Source organism: Larus michahellis, chromosome 1 (assembly GCF_964199755.1).
Source record: "Larus michahellis chromosome 1, bLarMic1.1, whole genome shotgun sequence".
In the NCBI taxonomy this organism is placed as follows: Eukaryota; Metazoa; Chordata; class Aves; order Charadriiformes; family Laridae; genus Larus; species Larus michahellis.
The window spans coordinates 124,227,905-124,253,920 of NC_133896.1; the positions used below are offsets into that span (position 1 = coordinate 124,227,905).

The window sequence follows — 26,016 nt, forward strand, 5'->3', positions numbered from 1 at the left end:
TGGTTTGATTCAATTTATCTCTTACAGAGAAAACTTTGTATGGAGAACAGATGGTGATGCAGAATAAAGGCTTGCTTGGCACACAGCTGGCTGACCCACAGCCACTTTTGTGCTGCGTTGTATCAACATGTGTTTCCTTCTGTCACACATGTAATGCTTCTTGTCAGGGATGGATCTGGTAGCGGAACAACGCTGAAGAAAAGCTTAGGATACGCACAGACTTCACTGCTGTTCCTCTTGTCAATGAGTACAAACATCCTAATAACATTTCACATGTGTCAATGAAATTTTTTGTCCTGAGTCAAGTCTATACAGACTCTTCCTGCTGTTCACTTTACAAACTTTCTGCTGTTTCTATTCTCTTAACTCTACCCTTGGATGCTCTTTCATTCTTTGATGTAGAAACAATATACTTTTGAAAATATACAGCCACTGCTTTACTGGGATGCAGCCTGCTGTGCCTTGTTGGTCCTGCACTCAGATGAAGTGGCAGAATAATGTTATTACTGTAAAGGCACATTTGTCAGAGAACTTTCTGGCAGTTTCATGTCCCTGATCTTGGGCTTTCTGTGGCTCATCAAAAACCGAACAACCCCTCTGCCCCTCAAAATTCTGTAGTCAACACCTGGCTACAATGCCTAACACTGAGGTGCTAATTGGAAGCATAACTGAAAAGGTCAGGCTATTTGAAGACAAGAACAGACTGTAAGATTAAAGGCAAAAAGTAGGCTGGGGGTGCAGGAGGGGCTAGAATAATGAGTAGAAAAGCTGCTGCAGTAATTTAACATTCTTCTTGAAAAGTCCTCTGGGCTGCAAATTCACTTTTGACCTTAGTTTGTACACCTAGGGGACTAATTTAGTACAGTTTTTCATACCACATTAGCTAGCTGATGTGTATAGCACTGAGAATTTAACAGGAAAGTAAACCTGTTCTGTTCTTATAGGGATTTTGGGCATATGGCAGTAGTCCTTTTGCCTTTCTCTTCTGACAAATTGGGAGTGACTTTGATTTTGGAAACATTTTTAATGATGCGCCTTTGATGTTTTGTAAAACCACTGAGTTAAAAATTAATATAGCCCCAAGCAGTCATAAACTATGTTTCCTCCTACGCCACATAGCAACAAAATTGTTTATCTTGTTTTACTGGATAGTCATTATGGTTTTGCACTCATGTTCATTTTGGCCCTGATGTTTCTTCTTCAATGCCTAGTGGAAAGTTTATTCAATGCTTCTGTCCTAGTACTTGCCTTAGGAAATGCTGGGGAATTTTAGAAGCAGTCTTTGAATGAAGGAAGCTGGCTAGAAGTTATAGGAAACAGAAAGCATTAGACTGCTTTTATAACTTAAAATATCGTCAACAACTTGAGGATTTTCTCTTTAGAAACAAAACCCAGAATATAATATTGTTTTTCTTGTATTTCATTGATTTTAATTTGATCTATTGCACCTGAGGACAATATCTGTTATACGAGCTCTTGGAGGGCTTTCATCTGTTGCTTTTTGGAGGGCTTTCATCCATTGCTTCTTGAAAATACCCCTAGTAACTCTTCCTCGTGTTTAATCCTCTTGTGCTCTGAAGGACACTAAAAGCAAAGCTTTGTTTTGCAGCCTTTGGTAGCATCATGAAATGTGATGAAAGGAGCAAGAAGTTCCAGCTGCTAATAATACCAGGATCTTGAGAATGTTTTTAAAAATAGGCTCACTGAATGTATTGAAATAAAAGGCTAAAGGCTTTGCAGGTATAGATCACATTGTATATGGCTTTTTCATAAGTTTCAATGCCTTGTTAATGAGAAACTGATTTGTACTTTCAAATCCATTGCACTCACTTGGAAGACAGCACAGTGCTTACAGATTAAAATATGTATATAACTGAAGGAAAAGCTATCACTAGCTTGTTTGGCAGACTTTCAGGCTTCATTCTATATATGTCCAGTGGTCACCATCAAATGAAATGGCTGTAGAATGCTTAGGCTGATTTCAGACTTAAAGAAAAATCTTGACCCCATGAATAGAAAAACCTTTATTGACCAAAGCGAAGTTTTCATTCATTTTCTTTGACAACTTTCCCCTCTCCCTGAGGGGTATTCCTGAGATATGAAATAAATGTGTGGATCCATATTCCAGCACTCCATCAATAGTAGACCAAACCTGACAGGTATAGCCTAGGGAGGAAAGAGAAGCCTTCATAAAGGCTAAGCAGCACAGCCTGAAACATGAAATAAGACAACTTGAAAAAGCCTTTAAAAACAGGGAAGGAAAAGCAATATAGCTGCCATATAGATAGGAAGAATCCAGTATTCTGTTTTTTTGAGAGGTCCCAGTAGATTAACAATAAAACCTAGTTTCAAATGTGGATTAAAATATGGAAATATTAACTAAACTTTAAATAAAGGCATAAAGGTTAATATATTTAGCAAAACTGGTTGTTGGGTAGATTTATTGATTTCTGGCTGCTGGTAACTTACACTTTTGTAAAAGATGTTTATCCCTTTTGAATCCCATTTTTTGGTGTTATTGGCCAAGTTTTCTCTCCTGTCTTAGCTCTGAGGCTCCAGGGAGAAACAATATATTTTCAACGTATGGGGAGACTGTAGCTGTGGTTATAGACTCAGAGTTGTCTTCTCTAGGGATGCTCTGTCTCATTGCACGGAGTGAGAGATGAGGCAGACCCAGTAGAGCAGAGATAAATGCACTGAAGTATGCCATGGAGAAGATGAGTAACCCCACCACTGGCATGTGGATGCACAATAGACTATATGTAGCTCTTTTGCATTCTCCTGAGGGGTTTGAAGAGCTTTCTTTCCCCCTTTGGCTTCTATAATAAGAGCCAAGAGTACACATGAAGGTTTTGTACTTATATCGTGATTACGTCCATAGACACAGAATACCCTGAAAATACACCACTGTGGGAGATAAAGGACAGAACCCAGAGCAGCAGAGAAGGGTTTAAGTAGATATTCTGGAGTAAATAACTTCAGATAAGTATGCCTGTATGAATTTTCGTAAGAGAATCAATATGACTGTCCATAGTTTGGTACAAACCATTTGGTTTGCAGTGCTACTGCGGCTGTTAACTTTCCTGATGCATGAGGGTGTGCTGCCTCTGTTGGCTGAATGCAGCTGGATTTATTCACTTAGTTTAATACTCCTGTTTTTTGACATGTACAACCCTAGATGATGAATTAGTCTATTTCAGTAATACAGACAAGTATGAATAATTTTGCATAAGAAATGCAAGTTTTGCCATACTTGCTAAAGTATCTTAATTCCACCTGTGAGATGCTTTCTCTGAGAGATGCAGCATAATTTTCATAGAGTGCCCATTCCTAAGCTAGAAAATTACCTAGTAGTGTAATGACACTAATACAGCTCTGCCACTGTGAATATTTATTTGGACTGCAGTGGTGTTTGACACATGTTACTTGGAGTGACTTAAATCAGTTTGTTTCACGGAAAGTCATGAGGCTATTCCTTGGACAAAGTGGATTGAAGTTGGAAGCTCCATCTCCACTTGTGGCCAAAGCGGAAAGATGAGTCTTCTGGCCAAAGTCAGGTAAGAAGAATCATGGAAATGGAGACACAGCAGGGACCTGAAGAGATGTTCTACTGTAGCTCATACCGTTGCACTGCTGGAAACTTGATTACACATATGCCATCTCTAACATGTGATAATTATATACAGTTGCACACATAGTGATAGTTATACAGCTGTACCTGAATCATGGCACCACGCATTCCTGTTCTGACGGGTAGTGTTTCAAAGCAATATTGCTTGAGGGTAAATGACTATCCAAGGTATGGAGGAGAAACCAGGCTGTAACTGCTTGTAATTCCAAGGGGAAAATGCACGTTCAAGTTTTGTTCCAACCACTTGTTTGTTTCTCTTTTCCCCTAACAGAGACAAGGAACCGGAGCTACAAATGGAAAAGATAAGACAGCTGGTGAGAACGGTAAGAGTAGACTTTATTTCTTGATGGAGAATATTGAGTCAAAGTGAGCCAAAATATTTTTACTGTAATGATAGATCAAATTACAAGAATACGTTCTGGTAGGCTGTCCTGTGTACTGAAAAGTATCTTCTCTGAAAACCAAGGTTTTTCAGAGATGGGATATTTGAGCAGTTATTTTGGATATGCATTTTGGCCTTTACGTGTTGGTCTGAACTGAATTTTTGTGCCCTTTGAGGCAACACATCCTGAAACATTGAGAGACTTCTTTATGCTTAGTTTTCCTATTACAGAGAGGTGACTTTCCCATAAGGGCTGTTTGCATAATGTTACCGTAAATGAAATCCGTAGATGATGTTCCCAATATGATAAACCACAAATTAGGGTGGAAAAAAGAAATAAATATTTTGGCTTGTTATAGTGTCTTGAATTAGTGGGAACAAATGTACCCTGACAGCAAAGCTATTTGCATTCTCAAGTTAACAGGAAAGGAAAGCAAGCAAAATTATGTCAGCCATTCGGGCAGCATGGGAAGCATGTATTTCTCTTTACTGCTTGAGCACATTATGAACTGAACTCGTTTGCCTTGAATTTCTTCACAAATAAAATTGTCCTGTTGTCAAGTTTAGCTTAGATTTACTGATCCTGCAGCCTTTTAAAAGCAAATTCTTTTTTTCTCAAAGGGAATTTTGAGTGAGAAAGGGCTGCATCATTGATTAACAAATACATATGGTTCTAGCTGTAGCATAGTTTTTAATATAATATAAACAGGCTGATGCACAGTTAATCTTAGACAAATAGATACCAATTATTTTTTGTAATGAAGTTATAACAAAAAAACAGTCACCTACATAAAACAGAGGAGCAGCAGGGGAGATGGAATAGAGTCCTCTGATCTCCCCAATCCACATGCTTGCATGAAAATAAAGCAGAATCCAAACTTTGAACCTGAGATTCAATTCTAAATCAAAGAAGCATAAATGTATAGCTATTTGTTCTTATTAGCTCTATGTAGTTAGAACTCAAGCAGAAGTGATTTATTCCTCTAAAAATTGGTGTGTGCAATACAAAATAATACACAACATACACAACATACACAATAAATCCTCTGTTACGTGTTTTTTGGCCAGAAGTCTGCAATATGTCCATGTCTTAAGTTTTCATTGTGGTTGTTATCGGCCTCTTTGGATGTTTGTTTCCCTGTCAAAAGGAAGCTTTCCCTCATGTTGAAAGTGGGGGAGTGAGGGGAGAAACCCCAAACCCTTTAATCTTGTTAAAAAGAAAAAAGTCATCCTATGAAAATGTTTGCAAAGGCAAACTAGTCTGGTCACTGTCCTTGCTCTTGATTACAAGATCAGGAAAAGCTGCTGAAAACTAGCCCTAACAACAAATAAAGACAATTGTCTGTTATCCGCATTTTTGATTCACACAGTGGAGACACTGCTGTGGGACAAGTTTTGTTCGTGCATTGTTTGTAGAAAATGAATTTTGGGCCCATCTCTAGGATGGCTCAAAACTGGAGAAAATAAAACTAATGACTATGGCAATCAACATTCTCCCTCTTTGAAGACGTGTGTGGCACTGCTGTCACTGTAAAGCATTTGCGGAAACTAAATCTCTGAAAATTCCTTTTAAAGTAGTGATAGTTCTGGTGAACATTTTTGAATGCATGTTCTTGTTTGACCTTTGTTAGATAGCAATGTTAAATTCTTAGTTGTATTTAGTTCTTACCACCACAGCAGGGGTCTCTCTTAGGTAGCTTCCCTTCCAGTTTTTCAGGATTCTATCACATAAAATGCAGGCTTAGTCCCAGTTTCTACTGAACTGGCACTGCCTCGTTCTAGCAGCCTTTCTTGGTGGCTCAGGGGGCTGAGCAATGGAAAAAGCTGAGCTTCAGAAAAGACAGTAGTGTGGAGCAGTGATATACCACAGTACAAGAGTTTGTGATTATGGGAGAAGAAAATCTCATACACAAACTCTGCAGGTTGTCAAGGTGATGAATGGACTGTTGTACCTACACGGGACCTTCATTCATCAGCAATTATCTTCCCTCAGCTGCTGCCTTGAGTAGTCTTCCACACTGCTAGGTGGTAAGGTGTAGGGGACAAAGCTGCTCCCCTTTCAGACCACTGGTCATTAGCAGACAAAAGCAGCATGGCCAGCAGGTCGAGGGAGGTGATTCTGCCCCTCTGCTTTGCTCTTGTGAGACCCCACCTGAAGTACTGCATCCAGCTCTGGAGTCCTCAATACAAGAAGCACATGGACCTGTTGGAATGGATCCAGCAGAAGGCTATGAAGATGATAAAAGGGCTGGAGCACCTCTGCTATGAGGACAGGCTGAGAGAGTTGGGGCTGTTCAACCTGGACAAGAGAAGGCTCCAAGGAGACCTTATAGCGGCCTTGCAGTACCTGAAGGGGGCCTACAGGAAGGATGGGGAGGGACTCTTTATCAGGGAGTGTTATGATAGGACATGAGGTAATGGCCTCAAACTGAAAGAGGGTAGACTTAGATTAGATATTAGGAAGAAATTCTTTACGGTAAGAGTGGTGAGGCACTGGAACAGGTTGCCCAGAGAAGTTGTGGATGCCCCATCCCTGGAGGTGTTCAAGGCCAGGCTGGATGGGGCTTTGAGCAGCCTGGTCTAGTGGGAGGTGTCCCTGCCCATGGCAGGGGGGTTGGAACTAGATGATCTTTAAGGTTCCTTCCAACCCGAACCATTCTGTGTGATTCTGTATAATATATATAACTATCTTCATGGGTTTTATACAGCAGCAAGCCTGGTAGTTCTTGCAGCTGTGTCAGTATTATAAAAACTGAATAATCACTTGTGTTTCAGAAACATTTACTCACTGGGAGTTTTCCTGTTAACCTTCAATGACCTCACTGGATGCTGGTGAAGCCCTAGATGACATTTGTCTGTCTTGACCTTTTAAACAAGTTGTAGCTTGTCCTTTTACAGGTTATTATAAGAATCAGATGGTGATTAACGTCTTCCTAAGGAAGAGTGACTATTACATTACAATGTGCTCTCATGGTACATCAGTGGCTAATGAAGTCAATGGGCACTGTACAATGCTGAGTGGCGTTTCCATCCAAAACATACTATATTGCTGTCAGGAAAGTCTATGTAATTTCATTCTGTTGTCAGAATGGGAAGAACATTAATATTATTGTGAGTAAATTACATAAACTAGTTTTCCTGGGTGAAAACTGGTCAAAGGACTATTTTTCAAGAAACACCACACTAGTAATTAGCAGTAATACTATGTGTACAGAAGCACCCGAATAAAAAGAACTTGTACGTAACGATGTAACTGTAGCTGCCCTATCCTCATTGGGTCTTGAAGGACTTCAGTCTATCTGAAAGCCAAGATAGACTTACTTGTGTATGCCATTATGAACTTGTAAACTCCATTATATAGTGCTGTTCTGTATAGTAGAAAATCCGAAGAAAAGAGAGCAGTACTATCCCCATGCATCCTCTCCTATATGAATCTGACTTGGTCTAATAGAATCAGTGTGGGATAAGAAGGCATAATTTCCTTTTTGCTCACATGGTTAGATTAATCTGGTCTATCATATTTGCAAATGCATCCTAAATGAAAATAGGATGTTACTACCTTACTATTCTTACTACCTTGGCAATGTCACAAAGTTCCTTTGTATGCTAACACTTGTCACTTCTCATTCTGTTTCACATTACCCTGTGTTTTTTTGCTATGTAATTTGCAAGCTGTTATCATCCTAGTTACTTTACAGCCTAGCACAACTGGCAGGAAAATAATTGCACCAGAACCAATTATTTCTATCTTCAAATTTAGAATCACTCTTTTTCCTATTAATAGATCCCACCCTTTCTTCTGAAAGCACGTAAGGCCATGGGATTCTTAATTGATATTTGTTAATAATTTCCTTGGAAAATCAGGTTTATCATTCAGCAGTATGAATTCTTATAATAACAAAATATGTGTTTTCATATGATGAATTCTATAATGCCCTGGGTCTGACTGAAATGAAAATGAATAGGTTTTGCATGAGATTACATGTCATGGTGGGTTAGGCGTACACAATTGTGGCAAGGTGGTCAGTTGTATTGAAAAAGTGAAGCCTTTCTTTTCAGTCTCTAGTCATTCGTGAGCATTTGTCTTGTCAGTGTATGAGCTCTGCTTTGGGATGGTCAGAAAACTATAAATTAATAAATGTTCTGCATTTCCTCCACTCCATACGCTACACCATGGGATGCCTCTACATAAGGATAAAGAAAGAATAGAGTTAATAATGTAAATTCTTATCTTTTACATCTAAGATGGAGTCATCTAAACTCACTTAAATCTGAATGCTTCTAGAAAACATTAACAGTAATGGTAAAGAATTGTAAAACATTCGTGCATGGTATAATAGAGATGTCTCTCTGGTAAACTTTCCTGGTAGATAGATACACATCTTGCGGTGCAATCAACAGTCCATTCACCCATTTCATCTACTCAAGGAAATTTGTGAAATTCTGCACTCTCTGCATGCTGCGCTGAGGAATAAAGAATCTTGCTAGGTCCGACAGAGTGAATAATCATCTTCATAGTTATTTATGCAGAGTGCTTGGCTTAATAGAGCTTTAATTCCTGGCTAGAGGCCAGGATCATTATTGTAGTATGGTCTAATATAAATATCTGTTTAAGAACTTGGAATTAATTTTCCATTAATATTCTCCAATGACTATGTAAAAATATACTGGTTTTGGGAACAGCCCTACAAATAAACTTACTTGTGGAAAAAATTTTTGAAAAGGGAAGGAACACATGAGGCTAATTTGTATAAATATTCAAAGGATCTCATGGAACATGGCTTGCTCTATCTGCCCATGTCTAGAGTTCCTTAGTCACAGGGAAGGACAGTGACTGAGCTGTAGCATTGCAATGCCTTGTGCATATTGTCCTTCCCACAAAACGTTGCTTGTGTGGCAGAAGATGAAATAGGTCTTGCAAGCAACTGCTGAATCAATGTAAAACAAACAAACAAAAAAAAATGGGGAAAAAAACCCCAACAACGAACAGCCAAAAAAACACCCAAAACAACCCTACCATTTCAGACTGCTTCTTTCTGATATTTCAGTCCCACAGCACTAATCAGAAGTTAGAATGGTGAGTATTGCATGAAATTTAATTAATACTGAGTTTTCCTGGGTATTAGGTTGAGTGTTGGGAGGAAAATTATCTTGCCTGCTTGTGTCTTTTCACTATGGTGTTCTGTTTAAAATTTTCTTGTCCCTTGAAAGTGGTCCTTCATGGAATAGGATCTCCCAGTCAGTAATACAGTCTCTCTCTTCCACTTCTTTCAATCTGTCCAGAGCCAAATTCTGTCCTATTTCATGCAACCTAGCTGGTACTAGTGGGTATTTAGGAAGTGAGATGAGAATAATTTGCTGTACCTCATCCCCCATCTCTTAAAATAGGAAGTCTCTGTCTCGGCAACATTCCTAGATGTATATGCAACCATCAAATAATGTAACACCTTCACAAAGCCTAAATACAAAAGTGTTTGAACACTCAGCATAGTTACGTAAGTTGTATTTGGTCATGTACAGATTGCCCAGGCTCAGAGGAAGGTGTAAAAATCCTGTGTGAACTAAACACCATGATCTGTAGCTGAGAGTGTTTCAGATGAGAGTTAGGAGAAAAATTCAAAGCAAACAGCTCTAGACAAATCTCATCTCAAGGCATAGCTATACATGGCAAAAACACTGCAGGCAACCTTATCTACTGAGTTTCGTTTCAGGCACTTTCTTGGGCACAGTTACACATAAAGTTTACCCAGAACCAAACCAAATATGTCTCAGGTCCTCTCACGGCCTATATCTCTCTCTTTGCCTAGGCTGGTCTGTTTATTAAGGAGTCCATTCATCTCTTCAGGCAGCCAACATGTCTCAGCTGAAGACAGATCGAGCCTTTAATAACAAGGCTTTCAGATTGTTTGCAGAGCTTCCCTAGAGAGGATGCTGAAGGAAGAGAGGGGAATTATACATGAACTTAATTTCCTCTCCTAGGTGAATTTCCATTTCTTGAGGCCAGGGATATGCATAAGTCCTTTCCAGAGGAATACTGTGTGTTTGTTTACTCAGGGCAATGATGACTATGAAGGATTGCTCACAAAAATTCTTGTATTAACAACTTTTGATGTTTATCTAGCAACAAAAAAATTTAAAGCAACAATTTTTATCTGTGTTTGAGATAAAGTAGACACCTGCTGTACTGAAACTTCATCTACCCTCACACGTGTCTGTACACATGAAGTGGCCATCTGGTTTCATGGAGAGGATCCTCTGGTGGAGTTTAAAGTAATGAATATACTTAATTTAAACTTGAGTAATACTTGTAAGAGAGCAGATACCGTTCTTATTCTTCTGTTATCTGACAAGTTGGCTGACACTGTGCATTACTGCTGCACTTCATCTGGTAGTGAGAAGCTTTAATTTTAAAATGTTTAGGCAGAAATATCTTTTAAAAAAAATAGTGTTGTATTAAAAGTTTCATCAATTAGCAGAGTCAGCAGTGCTCATGTAGTCTGGCCAATGTCCTGTCTTTGGAATCCCCTGCAAGTTTTCATTTTGTGTGTCATTTATAACTACTCTTATGACTACCAAATAAGTCCATCTACTGATACAAAGAATATAGCATATGCACATGAAGGGTTGTCTGTGTGTATGTTGGTATATAATGTTAATTATTCAGCTTTTTCTTGCTGTTTGGATTTTTTTTCCCTCCCTAGGACTGCACTGGAGAGGAAAGGAATGATTTTCTATCTGATGAAAGAGGACAAGGAGAGCAAATTAAATGCAGAAGTCCCATAGGAAGAAAAAAAAAAAACCAAAAACAAAAAAACCCCCAGAATCGCACATCCATAGAAGAACAGTTTCAGCTTTTTAAACTCACTTTTTGAGTATTTAAAAATATGAAATTACTTTAAAATATATTTCTCCTTCTTTTTTCCCTTAGAGGAAGAGGTCCCAGCTAGCTGGCACCTTTGAGATGGAAAAAACCCTCACACTTAATGCTCCTGCTACAAATGAGTATGTCTAGGTACTTATATGGTCCTCACCACCGTAGTAACTGAGTGTCTTCCAAGTATTTAAAAATAGAGATAACAATAACAATTTTTGCCTCAGTCCATCTCTTTCTTTCCAGCTTGCTACGAGAATAACTTGATTAATTTATGGGATCTTTGTTTTGCACACAGTGTCTGCATACAACTTGGGGAAACTTTTGTGCCTACTTACATGTGATGCTCTCAAACTGAGAGGTCAGCTGCATTTCTAAAAATGTGAGAAAGGAACACATGTGTATAAGTATATATATTTATATATGGTCACTCATACAGTCTGCTCCTTTACACCTTTGCAGGAGGTAGAAATTAATAGAGCTGCAGCATTCCCACAGTATTGAGATTAGAAGCAGCCCAAGGGAATCTTCATGAATTAAGCTCACTTTTAACTTTAGTCAAGATGAGGGTCACAGACCTGTTGTGTTAGATGGTGTGGGCCTCTGCTCCAAAAAAAAAAAAAAGCTTATTGTGTTGTCAGGCACACCAGGTTGTGAGAACATGGAAAAGAAGTGAAATTGCCTGAAAGAATAAAGTCTGTGAAACTAAAAGTATAAAGATCACTGTTTAATTCAGAGACCCAAGGCTCTTAAGGATATCCATAAGGACCTTGACATGTGCCTTTGTCCTTAGTTTTTTTTGATATTTGCATTGACTGTGGTGCGTTACATTCTGTGTTTGGCCTTTCTGACTCCTAGTTTCTGCCCTTAACTGACAGCCACTACTTCCCTGTTCAGTAAGATTTTTGTCTTGGTTTCTTTGCCCTTTCAACAATGACAATGTGACTTGGATCCAGCTTCCTGCAGCGTTGGCATTCTGGCACTTAGGAGGTGCCTAATTCAGTGGGCATTTGAGCACCTTAAAGGTGGTAGAAGCCCTGATCCTTTCTGAGAGGCTGGTCTGTAAAGATCAGGCTAGGTCATTAGGGGGAAGAAAAGAAAAAAAAGTCAGTTGTAAATTAAGAAAAAGATGATAAAGCTTTGGTGATGCTGGTGGTTTTTGCCTTTTAGATGACTCATAAATATGCTGGAGTTCCCATCAGGCGCTAATGAGGAAAGGCGGAACTGAAATTATGCCTCTGACAAGTGCCATATTTCTTTTGGAAATCAGTCTGTAATTATCAGTGTGCTGCCTGACTGTGCACCAGGGAGAACGAGACTTCTTTCCATGACTGGCACGTAGCTGACATGCATTGGCTTGCCTCCACAAATGCGCACTCATTTGAAACTCTGCTGTCATCAATACTCTGAAAGAGGAACATTTAGTTCTGCTTTACTGCTGGTAGGAACCCAAATGAAGGACCTGGGTCAAGCCACTCCCTAGATAACCCTAGTAAAAACCAATAACGCTACCTCTGAAATTAATCTGTCCCTACATCATCAAGGATCGTTTGAGGCTGTATCAGCGCTAGAGTCAATGGCATATGTAAGCTGGCATGTGTAAGTAGAGTCAATGGCATATGTAAGCTGGCATGTGTAAGCTTAGCATATTTACACTGGAAGTCCATGGAGCTGGACTGACTTGCATATCTATCTCTACATGTTCCTGGACTCTAACAACAGATGATTAAAAGGCTACAAGAGGTGAATGTAGCTCAGCAGCATGTTTTTTAATTTAGTGGAAGTGAAAAATGAAAGAGGAACACAATCAATGCACAACAGTGGTTACCAGTATTTACTGTTGCAGAAACATCACTTTTCTTTTTGACTGTATACACTCTCTGCTTGCCTTCATATGATAGGCTTTTGTTTTGTTCTGTTGTGTTTCTTTTCCAGCAGACTTGATTTTGTAAATGAAATTAAAATGCTTTTCCACTTACGAGTTCCTTGTCTGTTAGTAATTCGGTAAATGATTAATCATTTTTTTCTGAAAGTTTTTAAGATTTTAATTTACAGCACACAGCCGTCTTAATGCACTTAGCTAGCTGCTCCAAAATTAGCTTGTCATTTCGTGTTATCAGGCTCCCTTGTGTAAGCAGTCATCAGAATTTAGAACAGCTGGAGTGTTACAGACACGATTAAAATTTGGTCCTTAGCTGAACTAGTGACCAGAACAAAGACCATTTAAGACTGCAAAAGGGAATTAGATGCTACAGCGTGAACCAGCACAATACCGCACCTTCAGGCTTGATGTTTAGAGTGGGTTTCAGGACCTTATGTAAAAAGCCGAAGTTGCCCATAAAATGCAAGAGAAGGATGTCTCAAAATGGGACTTCAGCCCACATGTATCTGGGGTTCCTATGCTGAACAGGACCTCTTAGAATTAATAATAGTAAACTCTGTCCCTCTCTATAGGTTAGGGGTGAAATTCCTCTTGCCTGTCAGTATTGGTGTACGCGTGCGTGAGAAACCTAAAGCTCCATTTATTGTAAATAGACACATTTTCTTTTGTGACATGAAACTTATCAGAATGAGCTTCTGTGGAGAGCCTGGTGTTTATAGATCCTAATCTGATTCAGGTATAAAACGGCTCTCGTTTGATCAGCTCTATCAAGGCTGAGGAATTTTTGGGTAATACTAAAATAGAAGTCCTATAGAGCCTGTATATCTCTGGAGTTAAGTGGATGTTCAACAGAGTTTTTCAGAATGCCGGTTTTGGACCTAGGTATTTAATTTCTCCTTAATCCTATCTCAGGCAACTCCATCCTTATTTAGACCTGGCTGATCTTGGCCACCTCATGTCATGTCTTCCAGCCATCTTCTCTATGGGAATCAGGATGTGAAAACATCCAAATATTTCCTGGCTTGAGGTCTTTGTTAGCTAGGATACTGGATCTGATGAAAGCATTTGCTTTGGTCAAGCACACTTGGTATTGGTTCATTTTTTCCCCAGACCACGGTGGGTTGCAAACAGGAAGGCCTGAGAAAAATACATATTTTCCAAGGAGGAATTCTCAAGAAAAGAAGAAACTTGGCTAACACTGGATATGGAAAAGGCATTTCAAGAGCCACAGTGGAAAATAGGGCAGGATGCTCCGGCAGCTCCTGGGATATCATGGGTAGTCTGGAGACTGGAACTCAGCTTTCGGCACTTCTCTAGAGTCACAGTAACATTATTTAATCACGGTTGATGAATGAGTACTTTAACTGTATTTTGAATATCTCATCTTTCATTCTAATTTATACCTAAAACCCCCTGAGACTGCTGATTGACTCTAGGTGGGGAAAGCATTAATTATTTTTTCGGTTTTAGTGAAACACTGGCACTCCACAGTGACCAATTTACTAGCTCCTCTAAAAGCTGCCAATAAAAAATGGACATGTACAAATGTATTCATTAGCACAAACTAATTAAAATCCAGGCTAATAGCCAGAAAAACAATACATTATTGTAGGATTTTGGAATTCTTTATGTGTCTCTACTAATCCAACAGTAACTGTCCTGGCTCCACAGTTTCTAATCTAAGTTACAGATCTCATAGCCGATAGATAAGAGTTAGCCTTTTGGATTGCTAATGACCTCTTTACTCTAAGTAATTTATACTTTCATAGGTTGTTCAGAAGCGCTCCTTTCTGAGAATGTGTTGTAACAACTCTCTCTCTTTCAAACACAATGTGTAGGACAGAGGCCCTCACCTGAACATCTTTAGCTTTATTGCACAGTGGTGGTACATTTAATTCCCATGCATTGTGACTTTGGTATTCTGTAGTTTGAGGCTTTGATTAGCCTTGTTCAGTCCTTTCCTTTACTTCTGTAGGTTTTTTAAGGGCTTGTTCTGTTCATTCTGACCGCTTTATATAGGCACTGTTTCCTCCAGCTAAACAATGCGGCACTGTTGTATGTAAATGATTTTTACTAACAATTTTCTATTTCAGTGTTCATAAAATAACTTAATTCTCATTAAAATTGGTAGCACTTGAAGAATTTGTGGCTGAGGTCCCTATCAACACTGCAGAGAGTTTCTATCCCGAGTTTCTGACAGGAAGCAAGAATTAGCTATGGAGAAAGTTCTGGTCTGGATTCTCTGGTTTGTGGCAGATGTGGTACAGCTAAACAGAAGGTAGGAGGGGAGAGATTAATAAAGCTTGCAGATATGTTTATTCTTCTGACCTTATACTGATTTCACCGAGTTGAATGTAGGTTATCAGATGTTGTAGCTTTGAGAAAAGATGTGGATACACATGTAATACCAGACCTCTAGTTATGTTTGGCCCCCATCTTGGGGTATGATGGGAGTGTATATGCCCCATCCTGGTTTATACAGATGGTTGTTCATACAGCACAGATAAGAATCAGATACCCCTTTTCTTTTCACGTCAAATAACCAGGATGCAGAACCCACACAGGGAAGGACATCTAGATAAAGCTGAGGCAGCTGGATTCAAGGCTGTTTGGCATCCTGAAGCATCTACCTCTTGGTCTAGAAGCCAGCAGACTAATTACTAGCAGACAGTGCAAAGCACAGGTGTATTATGATCTCATCTAATGATATTGTTCACAAAGCAGACAGCTGTGTTTTTCAGTGGCAAAAATTTCATGGTGACCTTTACAATGAATCTATTCATAACTAACTCTGTGTATCTCTTGTGAGGTCTGCCTCTGGGAAGCAAAGACATGTTGTGCTGCCTAGGAGACGCTGGAAAAAAGCATTCCTGGTTTCTTTTAGCCAAGAAAGTAAGAACAAAAATGGAAGATGTGTGGTTTTGGATCTTTTATCAATGGGTGATAGATGCTGCTGGTGGAGGGCACAGACACAGGCTTTGCCAATCAGTCATGAGTTGTCATTCTGTCCATCAGCACCACTTTGTCTCATCTCAGGCAAACTTGAGCCTGTCAAATTCAAGAGAGAGAAATAGTTCTGCTAGACTCTAGTAGAAAGAAATCTGGAGATTAAGGATCCATAAACAATACTGTATATGCTTAGCACACCAGCAGACAGGCCTGTGTCATGTGCCCAGTGGGAACAGGTGCGAGACTTGGAGCTGTTCTGCCCATGTCCAGGAGGTTTGATGGACCTAGTCTGCACTGACTGTTGGACCTCTTTGAGACTGTGGCTCTATGCCGGAGGAAAGTGTCACAACTGTTGTTTAAGTATTTATGGCTTTTGAATGGGGGACCACATAAATAAAAAGCAAGAGAGTGAGTCATAAGATGGAGTCCTCTGGAGGTCTCTCAGCTAAAAACCACTACATTATGGAAGAACATCAAAAAGAAACTGTAATTTTTGGCTATTCTCTTCATTCTGCTCATGCCACAGGCAGACCTTGTGAACAATGCAATCTAGAGGCTGTTCGCAGTTGCAGCAGAATTAGTGTAGATTTTTGGTCTTTATTCATCATCTTGAGACGATTACTGCTGCTAACATTAGCTTTTTCTCTATTACATGGTGGACTGGCTGAGGTCCAGAGTGAGTTGGAATTAGAATACTTATTTTCTTCCTTTTATTAGTTCTTTTTCTTCTTGGAGTAGAAGATGCTACACACATACACAAAAGAAAAATCAGCGAAGAAAGCTGCATCAAGGGATACTAGTCCTTCTTTGTGGTTTCTCCCCCCTATATCTGTTTGTGTGAGCTTGTAACTCCTGCTGCATTTGGTTCTAAGTTTCAGGTTTTAATGAACCTAAACGTAAGCACATCCACAACTGCCATTATTTTTGGAGTGGATACTCTGCAAGATCACTAAGAAGTTATTGTTTTCCTCTACAAAGTATAAATAGATCCAAATTTACTTGAAACTTTGCATGGAAAGATTTTATAACTGACATAAATCCGACCCTTGTTTCAAGCTTCATACAACTCTTAGGATATCACAGTAATTTTCTCTGCCTGTAGGTAGTTTTCTCCAGGATTAGTACCATAAGTACCATGAAGCATATTTAGGTGCAGATCTTTTGACTGTACTTGCAAAATAGAAACTAGTATCTAATTAACCTGAGCTGAGATAGAGAGCAGCTGCTTCTATTCTGCTGTGTTTGTGAGGTTTCTGGCCTAGCAGCAAGAGGCAGAGTACAACTTCCACCTTTTGTTCATCACAGCTTAAAGTTTCAGTATAGTTGCTGAGAAAGTGAGTGATCCAGCCTAGAGCTGCCAGCCTTCTCTTCCAGTATCAGGGATACCTTTTGTTTTTGTAAGTGATTCTGCCTGGATGTGACAAAACAATTGATAAGCTTGACCAACCGTGCCAGAAAACAAAACAAAAAGACTTTCAGTTCAGACAGTTCAAAAAAAAGGTGTTCCATCCCCCTAGTGGCTTGTTTCAGGAGAGTCTGATCGATTTGGTTTAAAAAAAAAAAAAAAAAAAAAAAAAATTGTTCTGGTTATTGCTAGTCAGAAGAGGTTGCACAGACTGAGTTAAGCAACAGAAAACAAAGACTCAGCTCCTCAGTTGGTGCAAATTGCCATCGCTATGCTGGCAGTGATTTCTGCTGGTTTATGCAAGGCCCAAGAGGTATTCACTATACTGAAGTTTTTAAGCAGTCGTTGTCTTGTATAAGTAGACTGTTTTCTGCCAGTGAGACCCCTTATTCTCACAGGCAACAAGTGAGTGTGCCCATGAGAGTGGGATGAAGCACCTGAAGTAGGATGTTCTGGGGTGATTCCAAGCTACTGGTCCTCTCTGCCAGGCAGGCCAGGATGCTATGATGGGTCAAGTTAGTTATTCCTTACTTTCTTCCCACCTTCATAAAAACTGGTTTTCCTTTGATCTGTTGCACAAGCAGTTTCTTCTCTGGCTTTCTTTCTTACTGTCTCCCTCATGCTGTGTCTCCGTCTCACTCCTCATTCGTTCTCCTCCCTCAGAGAATTTCATGTCTTTTCAGCACAGCTAGGTCAAGTGCTACTTCTCCCTCTAACTGCCTAGTTTTCTTCTTTCCTCTTATTTTCCCAGGCAAAGTTCTGGTCTGAATCTTTAATAAAGAGTATACATTTACCAAAGGAAGGTTACTGACTCACAAAATGTTTACTGTTTCCCAGACTAGATTTAAGCAAGGACCAGGTGAGTAGCCTGCTAAGCTTTTCTTGAAGAAAAGCATCATATTTAAGAAAGAGACAAAACAGTCTTTAAAATAGCGGGACTGGAAACAAGAAGGCTTTTAATTGTTCTCTCTGTCTGCCTTTTTAGCTTGGGAAGGAAGGACGGAGTAAATATCAGGTTTCCTGAGTGAAAGAGAAGAAAAGAATATTTAATTGGTTCTGTTTACATTCAGGTCTAAAATTTTAGCAGTGAAGAAAATAAGGTGGGTTTTAGTGCAACAGGGACCATTTCTGGTGTGTGCTCTATACTGTGCATTCTGCATATGCCAATACTTGCTGTGTTAGTTAGGGATTTAAGTCCTACCTTAAATCCTTCATTGCACTAACTGATGCAGAGGAAATGCATGAAATTTCTAGTCCTTCTTCTGCATCCTAACCTTGTAAGCTCATGGGACTTGTGATCCTCAGAAATAGGGGAAGGAAAAATGAATCTATATAGATTAAAAAATATGGACTGGAGTAATGATCTGCGGTTGGTCAACCATGTGTGTCAGCTAAGATGCTGTTTCTGATCAGCTGTATCGATGATCTGACGTGTCTGTAAATCCAAACAGAACTCCAAAAATGCCTGTCAAAGCTTAAATTCACACAAGGGAAAATGTTTTCTAGAGAAGTTTTCAATGAGTAGCAGAGTTAAGTGCTAGAGAAATCTTCAGGCGCAGAATGTATAAGGAGCAGCTTTGATTAATTTTTGTCTTCCATGTAATCATTTGAAGTGTCTCAATTATTTTCTGGGGTTTTTTTCTGAGGTTAAAACTTGAAGAAATCATTGGCAACTCTGAAAACACCAGCACAGGAATATTCACACTCCTTTTTTTTAACCCCTTTTTAAGATTTTCCATCTATCCGTAACTTTTATTTTCATTTCATTTAGTTTACATTCTTTTACTCATATACACTTATTTTATTACAATTGGGACTGGTGGCCAGGCTGATTAACAGAGGTGCTGAACTCTGGTGGTTAAAAACTCCCTTTTCAGTTGTACACAGCCTTGCCAAAATCTGATTGCTTAGGCTGAAATTTGTCATGCTGATTGCTTTGCCTCAAGCAGAAGTATTTTGGAAGGGTTCATCAAAGTCATTCCAGTTATTTCCAAAAATGAGGCTTGAACAAAATGCTAGCACGTCTAGCAATTAAAAACACTTTCTGGTGGCCTTTTTTTTGACTGTTCTGAGCCTTTGTCATTTTGAACAGAAATGTTAGACTTGCCATCTGGGATGTGACTTTTCTATCTTCAAAATGGGCCAAGTTATGTTTAGAAGGACAAGTCTTACACTTGCATGTGTTCAGTGAAGCGGTTAATTATTTTTTTTAATAAAAACTCAGCATCACTGGGCCAAATAGTAAGCACTGAAACAACTAAACCAACACTGTCTTTGCAAGGCTTAAGGAAATTGTAGTTTTCCTTAATTGTTGCGACATGTTTCTGTAAGCTACACTTTGGCCAGGAACTGAAACCAAGAGTGTGGCGGTGCCCCTTCTATGTTCCCAAGACACCACAGTGGCTTAGAAGGAAATGTACCTCCTTCCTTCCACAGAAGCTGGAGCAGGAAGGTCAAAGGGTGGAATGGCAAAGGAGTTCAGTAACTCTCATCAGGAAACTAGAACCCCACAGTATTAGGGACGGTTTGATACTTTTGAATGGAAACTGGGAGTGGGAGGGAGGAATATGAATTGGGATGTGAGAACTGGAGGAGGCTGGGAGCCAGCTAGTGTGGGAAGGGGCTGGGGTGGAGTTCTGAGATTAGGGGATGCCCTGGTACAGTTTTGGGGACTAGGACTAGCCAAATAAAGAAGCAGCATTGTTGAGGTCTACTGGGAACCATGATGAGGATCTGTATAGGGAAGAGATGGGGCTAGCCCTGAGTTTGTACCGATGAGGTGGTACAGAAATGGCCACCACATCTGAAGGCATCATTGAGCGATGAAGCTCTGAGCCTGCAGCCCATACCTTCCATTGTCTTGTTCCTTTCCTGTCAGTTGTATGAAACCCACCAGCAAAATATGCAACTCATCCCATTTCCTGCTGATTCAAGTAGTGGACAACAGCCAGCTACCACTGTCAGTTACTTCATTAAAACAAGGGGTCTATGTGGTGGATCTAACAGTTCCAAGCAGTCGTGCTGAGAAACCATGTGGGTGTCCATATGTTGCAGCAGAATATAATTTTTTTCTTTAAATCTAGGAAACAGGACGTGCTCCTAAGACTATGAAGGTTGCAAAGTCAAGAATTTGAAAAAGGATTTTCCGGAATTAAAGTTGTCTGTGGAAAATTAACTGAATTAATTGCATGATAGTAGTGATGTGGCTTGTTGTTTGCTAAAGCTTTCATGCTGAACTTTGCAACCTTAATATTCTTTTAAGATAGCTTTATGTGTACAACATACAACTTAAGCAGGAGAGAAGCCTTTATTCCCTGGCCTCACTTAGATTTTCATGTCAATTAGACTATCTGGCACTGGGTTTAATAACTCTCTAATTGCAATTGCAGCACTTTGCTAAATCAATGCCCACCCTTCCTGATACAATTGTTTTTAAATAGCAGTTGTTAAAAGGTGCCAGGTGAAAACAAAGTTAGTATGAAGAAGAAGCCTTCTTTTCTTCCAGACAACCTCCTGTCAATAAAGCTTGGTTTTTTGCTTCAAAATATTTTTACAATTTTTGTATTTAAAATGTGTTATACTTAAAAGTAAACCACTCTCTATCACCTTCTGAGTTTCAGGGAGACCTTGTGAATCTGCAAGAGTACAAAACATTTACTATATATCTATAGCAAAGAATGTATTTTTGAACCTTGTGAAAATTTACTGTGCTAGCACTTCCCAATTTATTGCCTGGAAGTTGTGTGAGGTTTTTTTGTAATTGTGCTTGACAAAAAGGATCAACACCCACCCATAATTTTAATTAAGAAACCCAAACACACAAAAAAACAACCCACAAATGAAGGAACATTTGCAATGACCACCTGCCAAAATCCCTGCACGGCTTAATGCCATTTCTCTCTGTTTCACTGTCACTGTAAGTCCTTTCAGCACAAGGCAGAGACCTACAGGCAGGACAAAGCCAGTCACAGACGTATGGGGGAACATGTTGCATACAGATCCACCATTGCGCTCTCACCCTCCTATTCCTCCATCTTGAGGCCACGTGTGTGGTAAAAATGAATGGGGCTGCACTGAGGGGTTGTTGTGCGTGAACCCTGTTAGGTGGGATTGCCAAGCAAAAAGAGGTGCTGCTGGGATAGGGTGGGAGGGGAAAAAAGGGTGGGGACAGTCCCTGATGGAGAAGGAGGAGGCAGGGAATGCTCCAGGTGACAAAAGTAATTTGTTACCGCTCTGAGGGTTGGAAGGCAGCTTGGTTGGTGGGCCAGTGTGGTACTTCATAGTCACCACTTTGGCAGTTCAGAAATGCACTGCGCTTCAAGCATGTACAACCTTCCTTTGTGTTCTCAGTGTACTGTGTGGGTTTGTTAAGTGCACCATCTGTCAGGGTAATGAGACCATTTTCCCTTCCCTGCTCCATAACCTCCTGATATATATAAAGAGCTAGGAATATTGGCCTACCTTCTCCTTCCACTGGGACTTTACTGGAAAACCATGCTTGCTTTTACCAACATTTAAAAAAAAATAAGAGAGAGAGATGCAGGTGTGATTAATCAATGCACAGGCTATAAAAAGGTGAATGCTCCTTCTCCTTGCTACACACCTCAGAATAAGCCCACTGCAACCCAGCCTTAATGTCACTTAAGTCAGACACTTGTCACAACATATAACTGCATTCTTATGGGAGAACAACCCCTCCACCCTTTATCTGAAATAGCATCAAGTTCAGAAGAGGATGTTGCTGAGTCAGTGCCTGGGACCTAGAAGATTTGGAATTTTATTTTTTTATGAGTTGGGGAAAAGGAAAAAAAATAAGTAGAAGCAGGGTTTGAAGTACTGTCTAGTGCCTTTGGTGCCTGACCTTGCTCATTAATCTCTGCTACTTTGAAAAGGCTTGGAAAATTACATTACCCTATACCATCAGTCCTCACTCAATAAATACAGACACTAAAGTCAGGGACGAGAAATCCCACAGAGCTTTGGTATTGACTTGTTAGAATTCCAGGCTTTAGCCTCACAATACAGTAACTGTCTATAAGTAATGAACAAGCTGATGTGAAGGACACCTTGCCCTTCTGAATTCATTCCCCACTCTTTTAGAGAATCTGTTAATTGCCATTTTTTGTTCCCTTGTGCAAAACAGTAAATTGTTCTATGTGACAATAAGGTCATTTCTATTACTCCGTGACAGGAAATTTGTGAAAGACCTGAGCTATACTCATGTTCTCTCTCAGAACCAATAGTCATTAGTCAGCACATTAGTATCAGTTTCTACAGTAGGAGAGGGGAAAAAAAAAAGACAAGGATGTATGGGGGGGTTTGTATTTCTTCTGTTAAGGAATGATGAAGCAGTAAGTTGTGTGCTTTGGCATTTAAAGAACATGTGTGTATACTTATCCTGTAAAATCTGAATTCTCTATTGAGTGCACATCAGCTAATATTTCAGTGCAGAAGCCATGCCTTCTCCTTACTCACAGGTGCTGCACGGGACCCAGGAAGGAAGGAGAGGGAAATTGCGTTGAGGAAATGTACTAAGAGGTGGTCACTATGCTTTTCTGTGCACTTCATGCAGACTATAATCTCAAGTCAGTGGGGACCCTCCCTGGCTTGCATCAGCAACGAGAAGCATGGCTAGTAATACCTTTTAAAAGGCATTCGTCTTCTCAGCACATCCAGTGCATCTGACTCATCCATTTTATTTCTTCTCCTTTATGTAGTCTCAGTCCTGCAGTCAAGTAATGGCTGCCTTTGACACATGCTAGGTGCAAAAAGGTATCTTTGAGCATCTCCACTCTTCAGCAGAATGGCAGCAGCCATCACCTGGCTCATTATTAGCTAAATAGCAGAGCAGAGATTTGGTGTTTGCAGTAGCTGCAAATTCAATTGTAGTTCTCACAGCAACTGTCATTTGTCTGCTTGTTCATATGAAGCGTTTGATATTGCTTGTCGTGGTGTTAACTGTAATCCCTTATTAGGGAAATATAAGAAGTCGTACTGGTGTACACTTAAAATAAAAGGCTTTTGAGCATGAAATAGTCTCTCCATAGCATGCAGACACACATACATGCACAAAAATTCACTGTCCTTGAAATAAATTGAAAGGATAGCAAGAGGTGCTGATACAGTTTTTTTGTCTGTTCAACTATATATCTATAAAAAGAGAAACGTAAGCAGACTGTTCAGTCTGCTCCTGAGGGAACACGAGAGGATCCAGATCAGCTGCACAACTGGCAGGTTCACTGGCAATCTCAGCAGAGGGAACAAATGTTCGTTTTGACCCTCTATTGGAGGTGAGCTGTTCTCTTCTTGCTAGGAATAGGATGGAAGCACACAGATGGAGTAGTGTGAGAAGGTATGCCTCTCTCTCTCTGATTGTCTTCCTTCCTGAAGCAAATAAGATTTCTTAGCTGCTACAGTTTCAGTGTGGTGCCTTTCATAACGGCTAAATAATTTATTTGACGAGAAAGAATTCCACATGAAATAGCAGAAAATGTGTTCATATGAAATTCTACAATGTGTAGTTCAGATACCACTCAGGCTCAGGGAATGTTACTCGTTTGGTTAAGTATCAGTATCTACATCTGAACTAGTCACCCTGAGCTCCCTTTACAGCTAATAGAGAGCTAGCCAATATAGGAAGGGTATTCAAGGGTGAGACTCATCCTAAAATGTCTGCTTAAAGTAGGTCAGATAAATTGCACCCTCAAACTGCCTATTTTTCTCCATTGGTTTCTTTCTAAAGTGAGCTGCTGATGAGCTCTGATGTAAACACCTGCAAGTTAGGTTAGGTGAATTTTTCTCAGGATCTGGACAGAGCTTTTTATATAGAATCCAGTTTTTAAATGCTTGACCTAATGAGCTTCTGCACAACATGTAACATGGCTTTCCAAATGGCTGCTGGGCAAGACAGCCTGCAATACACTGACAACAGCCTCCATCATATAATTTCTTCTCCTCCTCTTTCAGAGCCGTATTGCCACAGAATCTTCATTTGTCTCCCCCTTACTGCTATGTCAACGCTATCATGCATTCTCCTGAGGTGCCCTTCTCTTCCTAAGAAAGTTAAGCAAACCAGCCTGCAGGGGAAATAAACATATAATGTGGCTTTTTGTGTTCAATGGAGACATGGTGAACTCAAATTAATGATTCTATTCGGGTAACAGTCCAAGCAAAAGAAAACAGTGGAAATTTCCTAGAATGCTCTTGCAACAAAATTTCTTTGCTTTATGGTGGAAAACTATAGCTCAGTAACTGCTTTCAGGAGTCAAAGACATTAAAAACGTGTACCTTTTGTGAGATAATTTCACTATACAGAACATTCAGTAAGACCGAATCAGACTGCATCAATCCAGCACTACATCTGCTTGCACTTGTGGATGCTGGAGTAGAAGTTACAAAGCCAACTGGTGTAGGAAAATGTAAGATGTACTGGCAGGCCAAGTCTCATGGTAAATAGATGTCTATCAGAGTATGCTGGTCTTTTCTCAGACCATGACTAAACTACCTTGGAGCTACTCCAGAAGCCTAGGGTTTATATCCATCGCATCTCTGGGGCTCTACTCATGGGATGCGTTTGGCTTTATGGAGGGGTGACAAACTTTCTTTTGCCAAATACACTCCCAACAGAATCTCTTAGAGCACAATTGTTCAACTCAGTCTGTGGGCTGGATCAGGTACCCTGTGACAATTTTGTTCTGTCTCCAAAGGACTCCACATGCTTCCTTGGGCATTTTTAATCTTGCAAGCCCCACTTCTATCTGCAAGACAGAGAATGGCCCAACTGCCTCCACAAGCACCCCTAAGGTGGCACGTAGTGCAAGATGTTAAAAAACCCACTGTACGTACCTGTGTTAAAGCAGTGGCTTTTTCATGATGGGATTGTGCCAAAGTAATTATCCTATTACCAACACAGAACAGTGCCCATGTTTGTGCAATAGAAGTGTTTAGACATAATTTAAGATGTTGTTTCTTGCATTTAATCTATGCAGTAAAGTAAATGCTTCTTACAGGTAATCTTATTTACAAGACATTTCTTGATACTGTGTGATAAGGCATGGTAGATACTGAAATTAGTCTTTTGCTTAAGAGTGCAATGTTGAATGGCAAAGCTCCATCCCTATACTTTACACTGTCCACTGCTGTGTGCGTGGTTAAATACTTTGTAATTAAAACCTGGTGATGGATTTTACAAGAGGAGAACATCTTCTCACTGTGACTTTCCAAGCTCTCAGGTAACAGTTTTTATTAAAGTTACTGTGAAAACTTAAAATAGCTGTCCCGTTAGTTGCTAACAGAGATCTGCCTGTATACAGTGATGCCTAGAAACTGCCCTTACTTTCCACTTTGGAGATAAGCAGGGCAAAATCTCGCTCTTCGTTTTCTTCATTTTGTGTGTGAAGAGAAACACCTTCTGACTCCATGCCACAGTTCTTTTGATTGACTACCCTCCTTTTTCTGATTGACAGGTTTTCCTCTGTAACCTATGCCATCTTCCCCAGCTCATCTCACTTTGGCAGTGCGTGAATTTGAGCACCCTTTTCTGCTTCTTCTGCGTGGCATATTGTGATCACTGCCATTTCTCTGAGCTTATTCCCTAGCTACTCTTACACACTGCAACGGGGTGTAGGGGGGAAGCATTCCTGGAAAGCGAGGCCGTTACGCAACCCAAGTACCACGTTGGAAGATTTCACATTTTCCTTGCAAGGGCTCTCAGGTACTGTTGGTCATTGCACAATTAATGGCAACTGCCAACTCATTTTTGAGTCAGTTTCCTAGCACTCTAGAGCTACAAAGACTACATCTCTATAAGAAAATAAAATGGGCTAACCCCTTTTCTTTGACTTTGATGCAAAGTGGCGCAGCATGGCTTGCATCAATAGGGCTAAACTCTCCCTCA

General features: G+C 40.0%; 1 protein-coding gene across 1 annotated transcript in view; it reads left to right on the plus strand.

Annotated features, from left to right (window-relative positions):
- PCP4 (Purkinje cell protein 4) overlaps positions 1-26,016 on the plus strand; it is a 53,976-nt gene that overhangs the window by 16,085 nt on the left and 11,875 nt on the right. The window contains exon 2 of the mRNA XM_074572863.1: positions 3,903-3,954. Coding sequence (XP_074428964.1) covers positions 3,903-3,954 — 52 coding nt within the window. The remainder of the gene's footprint in view (positions 1-3,902; positions 3,955-26,016) is intronic.